Source organism: Somniosus microcephalus, chromosome 30, assembly GCF_052327205.1.
Source record: "Somniosus microcephalus isolate GS21.2 chromosome 30, FLI_Smic_1.0, whole genome shotgun sequence".
Taxonomy (NCBI): Eukaryota; Metazoa; Chordata; class Chondrichthyes; order Squaliformes; family Somniosidae; genus Somniosus; species Somniosus microcephalus.
The window spans coordinates 17193653-17213539 of NC_141016.1; the positions used below are offsets into that span (position 1 = coordinate 17193653).

The 19887-nt window shown below is 48.7% G+C and overlaps 1 protein-coding gene across 50 annotated transcripts in view; it reads left to right on the forward strand.

Annotated features, from left to right (window-relative positions):
- LOC147097971 (calcium/calmodulin-dependent protein kinase type II subunit beta-like) overlaps positions 1-19887 on the forward strand; it is a 298097-nt gene that overhangs the window by 143540 nt on the left and 134670 nt on the right. For all 50 annotated transcript variants that reach the window (XM_085971126.1, XM_085971096.1, XM_085971103.1 and 47 more), the window contains exon 4: positions 9714-9768. In XM_085971126.1, coding sequence (XP_085827252.1) covers positions 9714-9768 — 55 coding nt within the window. The remainder of the gene's footprint in view (positions 1-9713; positions 9769-19887) is intronic.

Below are 19887 nucleotides of genomic sequence, written 5' to 3' on the forward strand. Positions count from 1 at the left end.
CAGCTCATCCGCTGCTGAAACCCTCATCCATGCCTTTGTTACCTCTAGACTTGACTATTCCAATGCACTCCTGGCTGGCCTCCCATGTTCTACCCTACATAAACTTGAGATGATCTAAAACTCAGCTGCCTGTGTCCTAATTCATACCAAGTCCTGTTCACCCACCACCCCTGTGCTCGCTGACCTACATTAGCTCCAGGTTAAGCAATGCCTCGATTTCAAAATTCTCATCCTTGTTTTCAAATCCCTGCATGGCCTCACCCCATCCTATCTCTGCAATCTCCTCCACCCCCAAGATATCTATGCTCCTCTAATTCTGCCCTCTTGAGCATCCCTGATTATAATCACCTAGGCCCTAAGATGTGGAATTCCCTGCTTAAACCGCTCTACCTCTCTCTCCTCCTTTAAGACGCTCCTTAAAACCTACCTCTTTGACCAAGCTTTTGGTCACCTGCGCTAATTTATCCCGATGTGGCTCGGTGTCAATTTTTTCATCTTATAATACTCCTGTGAAGCGCCTTGGGACATTGTACTACTTTAAAGGCGCTATATAAATACAAGTTGTTGTTGTACAACCATCGAGCCACATTCCTGGGTCTTGGCAAAGTACAGTAGCACAATATAAATTGCTGTGCAGGTTACAATGTGTTTGCAAGTGGATGCAGGGAGATTACCTTCTAGTTCACCTCACTTGGGTTGGGTTTCATACTTTTACTCTCGAGCCAGTTGTTCTGAATTTCCAGCGGGTCAAATCGGGCCAGTTTGGAAAGATCAGATAGTCATACTATTTGTGGAAAGCCATTCAACGTTTGCTTGCCATCGATGTAGACACGCTGTCGTAGACACGCTGTCTCGCCCGCGCTCCGTCTTCTCCGCCTGGCCTGCAATTCCGCTGCCTGCATCCGATCCTGTGTAAGATGCACTCGTCTATTGCCTCAGTCCTCACTGGCTTGCCCGGCTCCATATATCCCAGTTCAGTCTAGACGACTGTACCTTGTGCCCCCATCCCCCCGCCCCATATTCGGGGCAGGTCTTTCAGGCATCACAGCCCCCATCTTAGAGGAGGTTTTTATTTATGATTTAGATGTCCTAACTATTTGTCAAAAAATGATCTCGGTTCTTGAAAGGTTGAGGTCAAGCGCTCCTAGATTTATGAATGATATAGTACTATGCAATCATACTTGAGTATACAGTTAAGATAGTTCTTACAACCACACACTTGGCAATATAGGTGGGGACTCTAACACGTTACAGTTCTGAGCTCAGTGTTCAGGTTGGTTGAACACTTTGAATCCCAATTCTCCTTGCAATTCCCCACTTGGATACCTTTCTCTTACCCTTGCTACATGACCAGCAACATGTCTTCTACTCTACATGGTTGTACCAAACGTTCCCGCCCTATCTTTGTTATCTTATCCTGTTGCACTTGATCACTGCTCGACCATGAGCTTTTCTTAACTACAAATTACTTTTCCATCTCTAAGCTTGGAGTCTATGAATAATGGGTAATTCCCTATTGATTGACATGGGTGAATATAGAAACTTCTTGTTTTGCACTTTCTGGGGCTCCTTATCTCTTCCTCAAGCTTGCCAGGTTGTTCTAATTTTGGGCATCATTTCTGTACTCTCTCATGTTCCATGTCATGATAAAGATGCAGGTGTTTGTTTGCCGTTCTCGTTCGTTCTCTCTCTTGAGACTGGCTCTCTTTCTCTCTCACTCTTTCACGGTCTCGAACACTCAGACACACTCACTGTCTCACTCTCATACTCTCTCTCACACTTCTCACGGTCTCTGTCTCTCACTCACCCTCACTTTGTATGTCTGTCTTTCTCTCTACTTCTCTCTCCACCTCTCTCTCTCTCTCTCTCTCCACCTCTCTCTCTCTCTCTCTCCACCTCTCTCTTACTCTCCACCTCTCTCTCACTCTACCTCTCTCTACACACCTCTCTCTCTCTCACTCTACACCTCTGTCTCACTTTTTCTCTCACTCTACCCTCTCTCTCTCTTGGGCGTGCTTTGGCAGATGGAACCTGTTAACCTGTCATTCGCTGATTGCTACACTGTAGAATTCTCATCCTAATAATCTCTTCCTCTCTTCAAAAGCCCTCCTCAAAATCTAGCTCTGGTGTCCATCAGCTCCCTGCACCTTGTACCTTGTGGGTTTCTGATCCTCCGTGCTGTGAGTTGTTTCACTCCTTTTGCTCTATAAGTGGATGATATTGTTTACTGTCAAATCATTTCAACAGCATCGTGTCCGTGTGTTTTTTGGGGGGAGTGGGGAGAGAATAACCATTTTCAGCGTAGTCGTACCTCTGCTAAAACAGTCCTTTTTTTTTCAACCCGCTTGCATTCCAGTCCTGTTTGAGGGGCTTATTATTTTTAGCGTGAATGCCACAGAGCTGAGCGAAATCTCACAGATGCAACATGTTGAATTTTTTTTTTTAAACGTTTGTTTGCTTCCCGACACTTGGTTCAGTTGCAAACTGTGTCGCTAAATTCAGCTCTTCGCACGGCCGCGTCATTCACTCTGCGAGGCTGGGCGTTGCTTGGTGTTGTTGGTAAAGGATGGCTCGGAGGTGGTTGCTGGTGGAATTGTTCCCAGTGGGAACCTTGCACTCGAATCTGCTTCAGATCACAGTGTGACAGAGCAATGAAATACGCCTTACCTCCGAGTGTTTACCCTCCAGTCACGACATCCTGAGGTGTGAAATTTAGTCTCTGCGAGGTAATTATTACCCACACTGAAGCAAAATGAATAGGGCTTACGCTTTAAATGCTATTGGTTTGGGTTAATTTTTAATTAAAGAGGGTGTCTCCTCATCAGGACCCCAAACTACTGAACAGGAATAATAACAAATTAAAATTCTCAGGCTTGTTTTCAAATCCCTCCATGGCCTCACCCCTCCCTATCTCTGTAATCTCCTCCAGCCCCACAACCCCCCGAGATCTCTGCGCTCTTCCAATTCTGGCCTCTTGAGGATTCCCGATTTTAATCGCTCCACCATTGGTGGCCATGCCTTCAGCTGCCTCGGGCCTAAGCTCAGGAATTTCTCCCTAAACCTCTCCGCCTCTCTACCCCCTTTAAGATGCTCCTTAAAACCTACCTCTTTGACCAAGCTTTTGGTCATCTGCCCTAATATCTCCTTACATGGCTCGGTGTCAAGTTTTGCCTCTTAACTCCCCCCGTGAAGTGCCTTGGGACGTTTGTACTTCGTTAAAGGCGCTATATAAAACATAGAAACATAGAAGATAGGAGCAGGAGTAGGCCATTTGGCCCTTTGAGCCTGCTCCGCCATTCAACGAGATCATGGCTGATCATCCAAACCCTAGCACCCGGGCCCTACACCGACAGCCATCCCACCCGAGCGGTAAATCCCGCTGGTTCTATTCCTATTCAACTTGCGGCAAACACCAGCGACCAGGGTCACCCAGATTTAAATGCCACCCTTACCTCCATATCATAGGTTACCAGAGCGATGCCCCCTGGATTCTTGGAGATCAGGTTTCCGTTCTTCGCACCTTGTCCCGCTCTAGATCTTCCTGTATCTGTTGAACTCTGTGGCACAGCATCTCTTCACCATCTTCAGTTTGGTAGCCGAGCCCTTTTCAGTGGATCTCATTGAAACTTACAAAATTCTGACAGGACTGGACAGACTAGATGCAGGAAGGATGTTCCCGATGGTCGGGGAGTCCAGAACCAGGGGTCACGGTCTAAGGATAAGGGGTAAGCTATTTAGGACTGAGATGAAGAGGAATTTCTTCACCCAGAGAGTGGTGAACCTGTGGAATTCTCTACCACAGAAGGCAGTTCAGGCCAATACATTAAATATATTCAAGAAGGAGTTGGATATATTTCTTAAGGCTAAAGGGATCAAGGGATATGGGGAGAAAGCAGGGACAGGGTACTGAGTTTGGATGATCAGCCATGATCTCATTGAATGGCGGAGCAGGCTCGAGGGGCCGAATGGCCTACTCCTGCTCCTATCTTCTATGTTTCTATGAGTTTAAAGACCATGTTTTTGTTTGTACGCGGGGCTGTGTAACTGTTTTGAGGGAGGGGGGTCGGATTCTGTCTGTTTCTCCGTGAAGACCAGTGGCTTCATTCTGTGTCTCATGTTCCCCCCCCACCTCCCCAGCTCGCCATCTTGATGGACGGGGACCGGGACACTGTGTGGAAACCTTCGGTGATTTGTCGTCACTTACAACGAGAAGTGTTTTTTTTCCCAACAAGGGATATGGGGAGAAAGCAGGGACAGGGTATTGAATTTGGATGATCAGCCATGATCTCACTAAATGGCGGAGCAGGCTCGAGGGGCCGAATGGCCTACTCCTGCTCCTATTTTCTATGTTTCTATGTTAAGAACTCCAGGAGTGTGTGGGCAATCTGCAGGGAGGCCTTGGGCACTGTATAGCAGGAGGATTCCACAGCCCCCCCCTCTCCCCACACACACACACACACATTGAGGTGACCCGCCGAGCGCAGCGTCCCATTCATGTCTGGAGCCTCGAGTTCAAATCCAGGCCGGACTGATGTGGTGAGAGGCTTCCCCGGTCACTCATTCAGAGGATGGCAGCGTGCTACTGACCACAGATCCCTGGCTAGACTGGATCATCTTGCACTCTTGAGCGAGCCTCCTTGCTTGAGCTCATTCCGAGGTATCCCAGACTCTCGGCTGCATCTAGTGTAATCGTTTAACCCCAAACTGACCAGAGGAAAGGAATGACAGGTGTAATTTTGAGCAGTTTCAGTGGGTTTAATCAGTTCAGGACCCCTTAGCTCGGAGATGGCTTGTTTCAGTGGGGGACTCTCGGACGACCAACTTGATTCCTGTGGGTGTCTTGATCTCTTGATTTTACAATCACGGCCACGCTTTGTCGAGTCGTGTAACCTGCGTGTGTGGATAGCTAATTGGACGACTCTTTCAAAGAGCCGACACAGGCACGATGGGCCGAATGGCCTCCTTCTCTGCTTTAAGATGCCTTGATTCGCTGCGGCTGACATCTGGGGAAGGTTTTTTTTTTGACCATCTCGTTGTCGACCTTGGCGAATCCGGCAAGTTAACCCCCGGTGTAGCTGCCGGGAGCCAGCAGCATTCAGGCAATGTGAAAGGTCGTTCCAGCTTTGCTCTGAGGGGGAACTTGCCCAGGTACTTGTAGTGAAGGGGGAGGAGAAGGTGGGATTCAAACTCCGCCACCTCCACCTTGACCACACGCGCTGGAGGAGCTGTGGCCAAACTTTCGGGTCAAAGACCTTGGAAGCCATAAGACCACGGCCTGTACACGGCATTTGACCATGTTTTTGTTTGTACGCGGGGCTGTGTAACTGTTTTCAGGGAGGGGGGTCGGATTCTGTCTGTTTCTCCATGAAGACCAGTGGCTTCATTCTGTGTCTCATGTCCCCCACCTCGCCATCTTGATGGACGGGGACCGGGACACTGTGAAAACCTTCAGTGATTTGTCGTCACTTACAACGAGAAGTGTTTTTTTCCCCAACAAAAAAAACCCTGTCTCTTTCGCACAGTTACAAATGATAATTTGGTGCTAAATGGGGAATGTGAAATTGAAGAAGTCAACACTCTGAAGAGGACTGCCAATGCCGTTATTTATAGATGGGCATGGTTACATTTAGCTCTGGTGATATTCAAATTAGCGTTTACATCCGTGCGCTAAATCTATATTCTTCTTGCGGTGTCTAATCTGTTTACACCGAGCGGGTTTTCATCGTTCCTCATCCATTTCAGAGCAGTGAGGTCTGGCTGTGGAATACTAATTCCTGTCCTCCTCTCCTGTGCAGCCGTGCTGTTAAATAATTTAAAAGCTCGGCTGCCAACTAAGCTTCACAAGCTCCTTCATTCTTTTCAGAGCCCGTGCATGAAAAGCCCGTGCTTTTGCCAGGCCGGTTGTGCCAAACGTTTGGCAGGACGTTACCGGGTCGTTAAGAGGGTAGGTGGTGGGCCAGCTTCTTCTGGTTGATTTTTCCGGTCTAAATGAGCTAGCCCCCCCCCCCCCAAATCTCATCCCGTCTGGTAGAGGCAACTGACTGAAGGGCAAATCAGAAGAGGTTCTGACAGTGACGTCTGCATCATCTGTCATCATTTCAGGAATAAGATGTCGTCCATGGACACGAAAAGCTACAGGAGAATCTAACGGGATTTTTGAACTTGGTTTTACATCGGCATGCACACACTGAAGAAGAATGTGCACAAGCCTGATTCTCGGCGTCGGCCGTGGCTCAGTGGGTAGCACCCTCGCCTCTGAGTCAGAAAGTCAAGGGTTCAAGTCCCACTCCAGGGGCTTACAGAAATTTACGGCGCAGAAGGAGGCCATTCGGCCCATCGTGTCTGTGCCGGCCGAAAAAGAGCTGTCCGGGCTAATCTCATTGTCCGGCTCTTGGTCCGTAGCCCTGTAGGTTACCGCACTTCAAGTGCACATCCAAGTACTTTCTAAATGCGATGAGGGTTTCTGCCTCTAACACCCTTTCAGGCAGTGAGTTCCAGACCCCCACCACCCTCTGGGTGAAAGAATTTCTCCTCAACTCCCCTCTAATCCTTCTACCATGACATAAGAACATAAGAAATAGGAGCAGGAGTAGGCCATTCGGCCCTTCGAGCCTGCTCCGCCATTCAATGAGATCATGGCTGATCTTCTGCCTCAACTCCATTCACCGGCCCTATCGCCATATCCTTTGATGCCCTTACTCGTCAGAAATCTATCGACTTCTGTTTTGAATATACCCAATGACTGAGCCTCCACAGCCCTCTGGGGTAGAGAATTCCAAAGATTCACCACCCTCTGTGTGAAGAAATTTCTTCTCATCTCAGTCCTGAATGGCCTACCCTTTATCCTGAGGCCCCTGGTTCTAGACTCCCCAGCCAAGGGAAACATTCTCCCAGCATCCACCCTATCAAACCCTGTAATAATTTTGTATGCTTCAATGAGATCCCCTCTCATTCTTCGGAATTCAAGAGAATACAGGTCTAGTTTACTCAATCTCTTCTCATACGACAGTCCCGCCATCCCAGAAATCAATCTCGTGAACCTTCGTTGCACTCCCTCTATGGCAAGTGTATCCTTCCTTAGGTAAGGAGACCAAAATTGTACACAGTACTCCAGGTGTGGTCTCACCAAGGCCCTATATAATTGGAGTAAGACTTCTTTACTTCTGTACTCAAACCCTCTTGTAATGAAGGCCAGCATACCATTTGCCTTCCTAATGGCTTGCTGCACCTGCACATTCACTTTCAGTGACTCATGTACAAGGACACCCAGGTCCCTTTGAGCATCTGCATTCCCCAGTCTTTCACCATTTAGGAAATAATCTGCCTTTCTGTTTTTTCTACCAAAGTGGATAACTTCACATTTATCCACATTATATTCCATCTGCCATGTTCTCGCCCACTCACTGAGCCTGTCGAGATCCCCTTGAAGCCTCTTCACATCCTCTTCACAACTGACACTGCCACCTAGCTTTGTATCATCAGCAAATTTGGAAATGTTACATTTAGTCCCCTCATCCAAATCATTGATATAGATTGTGAATAGCTGGGGCCCAAGCACCGATCCTTGCAGTATCCCACTAGTCACAGCCTGCCATCCTGAAAAAGACCCGTTTATCCCTACTCTTTTTCTGTCTGTTAACCAATTCTCAATCCATGCTAGTATTCCATGTGCCCTAATTTTGTTCACCAACCTTTTGTGTGGGACCTTATCGACGGCCTTCTGAAAATCCAAATACACCATTACTTTACTTTAAATCTGTGCCCCCTGGTTATTGACCTCTCTGCTAGGGGAAATAGGTCCTTCCAATCCACTCTATCTAGGCCCCTCATAATTTTATGCGCCTCAATTAAACCTTCCTTCAGCCTTCTCTGTTCCAAAGAAAACAATCCCAGCCTATCCAATCTTTCCTCCTAGCTAAAATTCCCCAGTCCAGGCAACATCCTGGTAAATCTCCTCTGCACCCTCTCTAGTGCAATCACATCTTTCCTGTAATGTGGTGACCAGAACTGCACACAGTATTCCAGCTGTGGCCTTTGTGTTTTATACAGTTCTAGCATAACCTCCCTGCTCCTTCTATTCTATGCCTCGGCTAATTAAGGAAAGTATCCCGTATGATATTGGACTTGAGCACAAAATCCAGGCTGACACTCCAGTGCGGTGCTGAGGGAGTGGTGCACTGTCGGAGGTGCCGTCTTTCGGATGGGACGTTAAACCGAGGCCCTGTCTGTGCTCTCGGGTGGACGTAAAAGATCCCGCGGCCACTGTTTCGCAGCAGAGCAGGGGAGTTCTCCCAGTGTCCTGGCCAATATTTACAGCAGATTCCTCGCACAGAAAAGTTTGTAAACCACTGTTGGCCCTTCTGTCAAGGGAGTTGGAATTGAAAAGTGAAGCGGTGTTGCTCCAGTTGTACGGAGCCTTGGTCAAACCCACCTGGAGTCACTGCGTTCAGTTTTGGGCACCGACCCTCAGGAAGGATATCATGGCCGTGGATTCACCAGAATGACACCAGGACATGGCATAGTGGTTAGCACTGTTGCCTCACAGCGCCAGGGACCCGGGTTCAAATCCGGCCTCGGGTGACTGTCTGTGTGGAGTTTGCACATTCTCGTTGAATGGCGGAGCAGGCTCGAAGGGCCGAATGGCCTACTCCTGCTCCTATCTTCTATGTTTCTATGACATAACATGTTAAATTATGAGGTCAGGTTGCATAAACTTGACTCATATTCCCTTGAGTTTCGACGGTTGATCTAATACAGGTGATCTAATTGAGGTGTTTAAAATGAAGTGATTCAATAGGGTAGATACAGAGAAACTGTTCCCTCTGTTGAGGCAATCCAGACCAAGAGGGCTTAAAATGAGAGCTAAGCTATTTAGGATTGAAAGCAGGAAGCAAATTTCACACAAAGGAGAGTTGAAATCTGGAATTCGCATCCCCGAAAGGCTGTGGATGCTGGGACAATTGAAATTTCTAAGACTGAGGTCGACAGATCTTTGTTGAGTAAGGGTAAAGAGAAGTGGAGCAACGGTGGTTAAATGGAGTTGAGGTTAAATGGAGTCCAAAGATGTGCGGGTTAGGTTGATTGGCTATGATAAAATTGACCCTTAGTGTTAGGGGGATTAAATACGTGGGGTTACGGGGATAGGGTGGGATATGTGTTGGTGTAGGGGTTACGGGGATCGGGTGGGATATGTGTCGGTGCAGGCTCGATGTGCCGAAATGGCCTCTATCTGCACTGTGGGATTTCTGTGATTCTGATTCTGAGGTGCAGATCGGCCATGGTTTGAAAGAATGGCGGAACAGGTTTGAGGGGCCGAATGACGACCTCTTATGTTCCTGTCACTTTAGTGAAAAGTTTAGAAAAGGTAGCACAAGTAAGGGAAAGTGTGACCTTCTCTTCTAGTCCGGTAGTGATGGTTGGCAGCTTACCAGACAACGTAGAGTATGTGAGATACCAAATATTGAGCTTTCAAAGCCACACCGGAGAATCAACACTCAGAACTAGCAGGGGAAAAAAATCATCAAACCTTTCAGGGCCATGATCACAAAGCTTCCTCGAAGATGCCTTCATTCTCATTTCGGATCTCCACCATTTTGTACAACATGAATCGCTAGCCTTTGTCTTCAGCAAGTGGAGCAGCCTCAGTGGTTGGATTGTTTGTAAATCGAGTGTTTCAATTACCAGAACTTACGGAGAATTCCTTTATTTTTCAGTTCGTCTCCATGACAGCATATCAGAAGAAGGATTCCACTACCTCGTGTTTGACTTGTGAGTACTGATCATCTAGAATAATTGATCTACTAGAGTAAAGCATCTACTCCATATTGGAAGCCTGGTCAGTAATAGCGCCGTCTCACTAACACACCTGCTGGTCTTGGGCTCCTGACTGTTTTACACGAGGAATCTTAGAAAGGGAAATGGGAGACTGGGAACCTGAGAGGGGGGAGTGGGAGATACTGGGAATCCGAGGAGGGGAGTGGGAGATACTGGGAATCTGAGCGAGGGGGAGTGGGAGACTGGGAATCTGAGAGAGGGGGAGTGGGAGACTGGGAATCTGAGAGAGGGGGAGTGGGAGACTGGGAATCTGAGAGAGGGGTGAGTGGGAGATACTGGGAATCAGAGGGGGGCAGTGGGAGACTGGGAATCTGAAAGGGGGGAGTGGGAGATACTGGGAATCTGAGAGAGGGGGAGTGGGAGACTGGGAATCTGAGAGAGGGGGAGTGGGAGACTGGGAATCTGAGAGAGGGGTGAGTGGGAGATACTGGGAATCAGAGGGGGGCAGTGGGAGACTGGGAATCTGAAAGGGGGGAGTGGGAGATACTGGGAATCTGAGAGAGGGGGGAGTGGGAGACTGGGAATCAGAGAGGGGGGAGTGCAAGATATTGGGAATCTGAAAGGGGGGAGTGGGAGATACTGGGAATCAGAGGGGGAGTGGGAGACGGGGAATCGGTGGGGGGGGAGTGGGAGACGGGGAATCGGGGGGAGTGGGAGAGGGGGAGTGGGAGACGGGGAATCAGAGAGGGGGAGTGGGAGACGGGGAATCAGAGAGGAGGAGTGGGAGACGGAATCAGAGAGGGGGAGTGGGAGACGGGGAATCAGAGAGGGGGAGTGGGAGACGGGGAATCAGAGAGGGGGAGTGGGAGACGGGGAATCAGAGAGGGGGAGTGGGAGACAGGGAATCAGAGAGGGGGAGTGGGAGACGGGGAATCCGGGGTGGGGGGGGAGTGGGAGATGGGGAATCTGAGTGGAGGAGTGGGAGATACTGGGAATCTGAGGGGGGAGTGGGAGACTAGTATCATGAGTAGTTACTGCCCACATCACCTTTTCTAATGTGTTGGAGGAGCAATTACTGCAGTGCACACTGCCTTCTAAACCCGCTCATGCTTGGCCCTGGAAGATGGCCTTATAACCACGGTCGATGTGCATGTCTGAGATCTGAGTTCCCCCAATAATTAATTGGAGATTCCCACCTCTCACAACTGAAAAATCCGGCAGTTGTGATCTGCTGCCCTCGATCTCGAGATGCGGGACAGAAGTGGAATCCCTGTTGACGAGTCGAGAGCCCTTGTTTAATGACCTGTCGACGTCCCAGTGCTGTCTTGCAATACGGCCACACCCTGGAAACTGGATTTGCAGAAACTGAAAATACTAGAAGGGTTGAATCAGACTGAAGAATCTTCTGGAGGGGGAGGAAGTTTACATTTTGGGAATTTTGCACTGTATTTGCATGTTCGAGCTGAAGAACATTGTGCTGACAGGACCATATGTTAATGCAGATCGCCTGTTGGTATAATGGTGCACACATCCTGCTAATTCAGTCCTATTTTTGCTCCAGAAGACTTGGACTTTTATAGCACTACGAATGAAACATTTTTAACAATACCCGATTTCAATTTCGAACAAACAGATAATTCAGATTAAACGAGTTTAAATTGAGACTCGACGCTGTACAATATAATCGTGTCAATCCCTGGGTAACTGTTACAATTCTGAGGAAACATTTTCAAAGATTTACAGGAAACTTTGTGCTATCCGGCACCGACGGGACCGAGCTGTTGCCGTCCCATCAAAACTGCCGGACAAACCAGCGCTAATGTTGAAACATACGGAGATTTTCAGTTCCGTGAATCAGCAAACCCTACAGCTTCTAAACAGTCGGCCGTACCTTGCAAGCGTCTCTGTAGCTTAGCAACAGCTTCAGCGAGACCTTGCAGAGCTTGACTGTTGAGGAAAAAAGCAATGAAAAGAAAAAAAACCGAACGAAACGGCTCCTGATTTTTGCCGGTGGATCGAGCTTTCCGGACAGTTAACCTCCGGATAAACCAAAGTTTCCTGTATTGGGAAGTTTACATTGAACGTGACAGCTTTGTGAAATATCCCAGTGCTCCCACTATTCTCCCCGCCCCCCTCACTCCCAATGCAGTTTTAATCTACAAGATGCTGCAGAAATACATTTTCCTTGTTTAAATCATCCTCTATTGAGTCTGTATTGTTGAAGAGTGGGAAAGAAAGAGGCTGTAAAATCTTGTTGGAGCTACTTAAGAATTATCTTCCAAGAGATAAATGTTGATCTCACAGCTTGGCCGCACAGTGGGCTGAACGGTCTCCTTCTGTGCTGTGTGGTTCTATGATTCTAGGATTACAGATGTGTCCAAGGATGATCAGTGCCATTCTTCTCGGTATTTGGCCGGTGCCAAGGGTTTCGGCTGTTGGGGGGGGGGGATGTTGAGTGAGACTCTTTTGAGGGTTTTGCCCACCATCAGAATTCGATATAACAACAGAAAATGTTGGAAAAACTCAGCAGGCCAGGCAACGTCCGTGGAGAGAAAATCAGAATTCGATTGTCTCCAGATCAGGTACATTGCAGGTCAAATGGAGGTTAACTTCCCCTGACACTGCGCCAACATTGAGGCAGAGGCCTGGATTTTCCTCCTCCTCCTGGAGGTGGGCTACCTGGGGCAGCCTGTCCCGTTTTCCTAGATTGGGGGTGAGTTACCTCCTGTGTCTCCCAGACTCTCCTACCTCCCACACACTCTATAGTTCTGAAGTGCAGATTTGAGGGGCATTCCTTTTTGAGATGCAGGGTCGTCTTCCAGTATCCTGGCCAACAATCCCAACCCCCATTCCCTCCCAATCTAAGTCTTCAAAAAAAAATTCGATTAACTTCATTAAGTCATTAGTACGATAGCAAAATACTGCAGATGCTGGAAATCCGAAATAACAACAGAAAATGCTGGAAAAACTCAGCAGGCCAGGCAACATCCATGGAGAGAAAATCGAGTCGACGTTTCGGGTCTCATTAAGTCATTGCTGTTTCTGCGACAAAATGGCTGCTGCATTTATCAACAATGCAACAGGGGCTGTATGCTAAGCACTTTGGGTTGCCTCGAGAGAATTAACAAGGTGCTATCTAAATGCACGTTCATCTGCTTCGAGCTCAATGAATACAGCTAGTAAAAGGAGTCCGATAATGGCACAGGACCTCGAGGGAGTGTGGCCGCGTGGACAGAGAGTAAGGTGGAGGGCAGGAAGCAAAGAGCAGAGATAAAGGGAGGCTTCTTAGACGGAAGAGGCGTGGTGAATGATGTTCCGCAGGGGTCTGTGAAGAACCAGAAGGGTGATGGGTGGTTGGAATCAAAGCACAAATGGAAGGGAGGGCAAAGGATACTTCAAAATGGGAAGCTTCCACACAGTGGAACTGCTGGTGATAGTGCCTGAGGTATTTGGGATTTCACATTTAAAATGAAGTGGCTGCGAGGTGTAGCGAGTTTGACCGTGGCTGTTTTTTTTTTTTTTTTAGAAGCACTGTATATCTATTGCCTTCACCTTTCCCCGCCTAATTCCACTGCTGCTAATGACGGGCCCAGCCCGGGGGAACAACTGACAGCAGCCGACAGGCTGGTCGACATCTTTCACTTTTGACGCCTTTGTTACTTGCCGGAATGCAGGGAAGACCGGCCCTGCAGCCGTGTCGGGATTCGCCCCGTGCAGTCTCGTCGCGTGCGTGCGTGCACAGCTTGGGCTGGACTGAGGCTCTTCTAACCCTTCACCTTGTCAGAGTGCTTGACGTGTCGGTCTAATTATAACCTGGCTCCTGCCTTTCCACACTGCCATTCATTACACGGCAGAGGCTTTGGCGTGTCTGCTGTCGTTGTGCCCTCTGGCTAATCGTGTGCTGGTTACCAGCGTGTAAGGTCCACACCACATGTTTGAAGGACGAACCACGTTGACAAACTGGACGGCCCCTATGCCAGGGACACCAGTTATTGTTACTTTGTGCTAATTAAGGGCAGGAATGGCAGGTGGTGACGCAGGGTATCGTTTTCAGCCTTGCACTTCCCTGCCGTTTACAGGTAAGGACTGATTTTTAGATCCTGCAAAATAAACCAAAATCCTGAGGAGAGTTTTTCACTTTCCTGATCGATCCAGCTGGATGAGTTTGTTTTGGCACAGGGTCAGATAGCAGGAGTTGCTTTCTGTGCAGAATATCCATTCTACATTGCAAAACAACCTCCTCAGGCAGACACGTTCACACACACACACACACACACCCCTACACCTACACCTACACACCCACACACCTACACCCCTACACCTACACCTCTACACCTACACCTCTACACCTACACCCCTACACCTACACACCTACACCTCTACACCTACACCTCTACACCTACACCCCTACACCTACACCTCTACACCTACACCTACACCCCTACACACCCACACACCTACACCTACACACCTACACCCCTACACCTACACCCCTACACCTACACACCTACACACCCACACCTACACCCACACACCTACACACCCACACACCTACACCTCTACACCTACACACCTACACCCCTACACACACACCTACACCCACACACCTACACCTACACACACACCTACACCTACACACCTACACACACACCTACACCTACACACCTACACCTCTACACCTACACCCCTACACCTACACCTACACCCCTACACACCCACACACCTACACCTACACACCTACACCCCTACACCTACACCCCTACACCTACACACCCACACCTACACCCACACACCTACACACCCACACACCTACACCCCTACACCTACACCTACACACCCACACACCTACACCCCTACACCTACACCTACACCCACACACCTACACCCCTACACCTACACACCTACACACCCACACACCTACACCTCTACACCTACACACCTACACCCCTACACACACACCTACACCCACACACCTACACCTACACACACACCTACACACACACCTACACCTACACACACACCTACACCTACACACACACCTACCTACCTCCTGGACACCGCACACACCCACAAGTCTAGATTCCCCCTCAGCAGGCAGACACACGCACAGACACACACTTACATGATGACAGCAGCTTGCTGCTCCAGTCCATTGTGCGGCTCAGTAACAGGCGTCTGTTTTGCCAGCTATTTCCTGCAGAGTGGGTTTCCTCTGTTGTCTGAGCTGTCGTGGGGAGTGGCGGAGTGAGGACCGCTCTCCACCACCTCCCGGTAGCCAGCTTCAGTTAGAGCACAGGCAGCTGCCTGGGCACAGGCCAACCGTGTGTACGCTTTCTCGACAGCCCTTACCCTTTCTTGTCTAAGATAAAGGGAACACAAGAAAATGAGTATTGGGGAATGGAGCCAACTGGAATTTGTCCAGAGTACTCGCTGGGCATTAAGTGGTGCTGTGGAGCAAACCTACAATAGTGTTTGGATTGGCTTGGGTTTCAACTGCATCATTCCGAGAAAAAAATACTGCCAACACCTTTTAAGATTCTCTCTGCTTCTCTCGCAGGAGCAACGAGGTAAGCTGTTAAAATGAATATTCCCAGTGGCTCGTTCCCTGTGTGGTGAGTTACCGAGCCTAACAGATAGGGATCGTGAAAATCAGTTCTGACTGACTGACTTCCTCCCAAAATTTGAGGAAAGCTGCTGAGACTTCCGGTTGTTTTTACATAGAATACACAGGCCAACTGGGCCGTGCTGGTGTTTATTCACCACACGAGTCTCTTCCCATCTTGCTTCATCTCAGCATAACCTCCTATTCCTTTCTCCCTCACCGGTTAATCCCCTTAAATGCATCTACGCTGTTCACCTCAACCACTCCTTGTGGTAGCGAGTTCTACATTCTCGCCACTCTCTCTAGTTTCTACTGAATTCTCTCCTGGATAGGATGAGTGACTCTCTTGTATTTATGGCCCCTGGTTTTGGCAGCAAAACAATCTGGTCCGCAGATGCGCCCACATCACACGCGTCATCATACGTGTTGCATGCTGTGTGCGCTGTGCTGACATCACTGATGTGACCCGTGTGGAGCTAGGAAGGAATCACAGAATCAGAGAGCACAGGAGGAGGCCATTCGGCCCATCGTGCCTGTGCCGGCTCTTTGGTCGAGCTCTCCAATTAGTCCCACTCCCCTGCTCTTTCCCCACAGCCCTGCAGATCTTTTGCTTTTCAAGCATTTATCCAATTCCCTTTTGAAAGTTACTATTGACACTGCCTCCACCGCCCTTTCAGGCAGCGCATTCCTGATCGTCATAACTCACTGCGTTTAAAAAAAATTAAAAAAAAAATTCTCCTATTCCCCTCTGGCTCTTTTCCCAATTGCCTTAAATCTGCATCCACTGGTTACCGACCCTCCTGCCAAAGGTTGTGCCATCTGGATTTTTTTTTGTTAAGGGGCTGAGGTACTGCTCTGAACAATACGTTCTTTATACTGCAACAAATAATCATCAGGCATTGATTCCTAAGAACATAAGAATTAGGAGCAGGATTCGGCCCCTCGAGCCTGCTCCGCCATTCACTGAGATCATGGCTGATCTTCTGCCTCAACTCCATTCACCGGCCCTATCGCCATATCCCTTGATGCCCTTACTAGTCAGAAATCTATCGACTTCTGTTTTGAATATTCCCAATGACTGAGCCTCCACAGCCCTCTGAGGTAGAGAATTCCAAAGATTCACCACCCTCTGTGTGAAGAAATTTCTTCTTATCTCAGTCCTGAATGGCCGACCCTTTATCCTGAGGCTGTGGCCCCTGGTTCTAGACTCCCCAGCCAAGGGAAACATTCTCCCAGCATCCACCCTATCAAGCCCTGTAATAATTTTGTATGCTTCAATGAGATCCCCTCTCACTCTTCTGAATTCAAGAGAATACAGGCCTAGTTTACTCAATCTCTTATGCGACAGTCCCGCCATCCCAGGAATCAATCTCGTGAACCTTCGTTGCACTCCCTCTATGACAAGTTATACATGGATCAAGGGAAGCACTGCCTTGACACTCCCCATACTGACAGGCCCTTAAAGACAGTGGCTGAAAGGGAGGCACTTTGATCAGCTGCACTTCCTGCAGCTTCAACCTCACCCAGAGTTGCGAGAAAGAGGTACCTTAACTTGATGGACCAAACCCGTTCTCGGTTTTTCATTTAGTCTGAATCCCTTGTTTGGATGGCTGATGTGGGGAAAGAGCAGGGGAGTGGGATCAATTGAATAGCTCTACCAAAGAGCCGGCGCAGGCCTAGCCCCACTCCCTACCCTTTCCTCATAGCCATTCACATTGCTCCCCTTTAAGTATTGACCCAATTCCCTTTTCAAAGTTACTACTGAATCTGCTTCCACCCCCCATTCCAGATCAAAGCAACTCGCTGCATAAAACAAATCTTTCCTCATGTCGTCTCTGGTTCTTTTGTGTAAATATAGAACAAACACGGAGTACTGTTTATTTTCCTGTTTAATAATGTTGAATAAATTTATAGCCCGAGACATGGTCTGATAGTCGGGGGGCGGTGGGGGAGAGAGGGGGCGGTGGGTGGGTGGGTGGGAGTACTTCCTGGCATGTGATGTATAAAGACTGAGTGCAATGGACAAGGGTCTCCATCTGACCCCCGCCTCGCTACCTTAAACTAGATATTCAGCAAGAAAGGGCGCACTCCAGCTCTTAAGGGGAAAAAGGTCCCCTTGCAGGAGTGGTCATTGACATTGAGCCCAAGATGAATTTTGAGTACAAAAAAAAAAGAATATTACCGGCGTCTATATTTTTGATGTATTGCCTTGAAATAGCCTGTTGTATGGTCTTCTATATTATCAGCTTGTACTTTTCCACCGTTTCATTAGGGGCGATTTTAACCCTATTCGCTCAGCAGAAACCTGGCGGGTGGGCGGTTAAAGTCGCCCTGGGCTCTTAACCTGTCCGAAAGCCGCCACGATGGCAACATCTGCAATTTTAACCCGCTCTCCTGAGCAGGCAGCGAGGACTCGTGCCCGGAGCCCAGCAAGGGTCCTTCCTTCCATAGGCATGTTGCAGCCCGATGACATCACTGAGACCCGACTGTAATTTTAAACTCGGGCCTGAGCGGGGAGGGAATCCACCTGGAGGTAATCGGGGCCAGTGTGACTGAAACTGTAGCTGTGTGTCACAGCATAATAGCATGCTGTGTCTGTCTGTCGTGTATAAAACACTTTGTAAAATGGGTTCTTTTCTCACTCTATTTTCTCTATCCGGCTCCATTGTCCTGTATCTGCTTGTTCATCACTTGTGGTTAAGCTGACTTCAGTCATTAAACTTGCGCCTGCCAGGCGTGTAAATTTAAAAAAAAGTTGTCCCAAATCCCCCTTTTCTTGAACATTACCCATTTTACTCTGTGTGTTATTTATACACACACACACTGCCAAATGGTTAATTTTTCAGTAATAAATTGCAAAAGGGGGCGGCAGGGGGAACACACTAACAATGGCACTTTGGTTATATAATCCAATCCCTTCAGAGCTCCTATGTTACGCTAGTACGGCTCCTAAAGCCAGTCCTTCTGGACACCATACAGCGAGCACTGAACAGAGCCAATGCACACAACCCAGATTGAAATCCCGTTAACAGATCGCAGCGTGCTGTGTGCATTGAGGCAGAAGGGACAACACTTGCACCTGGACTTCAATGTGCCGACAGATCATCGTCAGCTTTGCAGGGTGTTCTCGTGCGGTCCTTTTTGTATCGCTAGCTCATTTGTCTGCAAGCGATGAAGTTGTTGTTCAATGTCACTGCCTCACCTTTGCTCATTTGTCGGATCGATTCTTTTTGTTACAAATTAGAAAGAGAATTCAACAGAGCAATATCTGCACTGCAGCACTCCGACTGGCTGCTGCAGCACAGACCCACTCCGAGCACAGATCACACACACACACACCAAGAATTGCGGCTGTCTGCAAAAATACATCCCATCCCCTGGCACCAGTGCCCCCGATGAGGGATAGAGAACATTTCTTCCTTCCGACCTGGTGCGCAGATTTGATGATTCTCTCGTGTTCTCGCTCTCTATTGCGCTCTTTTTCTCTCTCGTGTCTTTTGATAGTTTGTGTTCACTTCTTTGTTCAGCCCCAGCTCCCAGAAGGTCTGGAATTCTCTCCCTAAACCTCTCCGCCCATCTCTCTCTCCCCCTTTTAAGACGCTCCTTAAAACATAGAAACACAGAAGATAGGAGCAGGAGTAGGCCATTCGGCCCTTCGAGCCTGCTCCGCCATTCAACGAGATCATGGCTGATCATCCAAACCCTAGCACCCGGTCCCTACACCAACAGCCGTCCCACCCAAGCCCTATCCCCGTAACCCCACGTATTTAATCCCCCCTAACACTAAGAGTCAATTTTTATCATGGCCAATCAACCTAACCCGCACATCTTTGGACTGTGGGAGGAAACCGGAGCACCCGGAGAAAACCCACGCAAACACGGAGAATGTGCAAACTCCACACAGACAGTCACCCGAGGCCGGATTTGAACCCGGATCCCTGGCGCTGTGAGGCAACAGTGCTAACCACTAACCCACCTCTTTGACCAGCCACTCGTCCTAATATCTCCTCATGTGGCTCGGTGTCACATTTTGTCTGATGACGCTCCTGTGAAAGCGCCTTGGGACGTTTTACGGCGTTATAGGCGCTATATAAATGCACGTTGTCGTTGAATTGGGGCTCTGCCAGTGGTGCTAATTTGTAGATCACAGTCGGGATAACCTGGTCACTCCGCAACCTGCATTTGCCCTGCCTCCAGGACTTCTTTAGAAACTTCAGACTTGCAGAACTCGTGCAGCAAATTGCAGTACGGGAGGTTCTGAGGATGTTGAATCGCTTGCCCTGATCACGGGCCACGTTTCAGCAGTTGTTTCTTTGTCCCAACCTGGTGTCCTGTGAGGTTGGCAGCCACACTGTAAATGGGCCAGTGTCTTAACAGCTTTCAAAAGCAAACCATCTCGGCCCCAAATAAATTGTACGCAGAACTTGGGTTTTCAGTTTGTTTTTACGTTTCGTGATCCAAACCTGGAATGGGGTCACCAGGGCAGGAAAGCTATTTGAGCAGGACAGCTA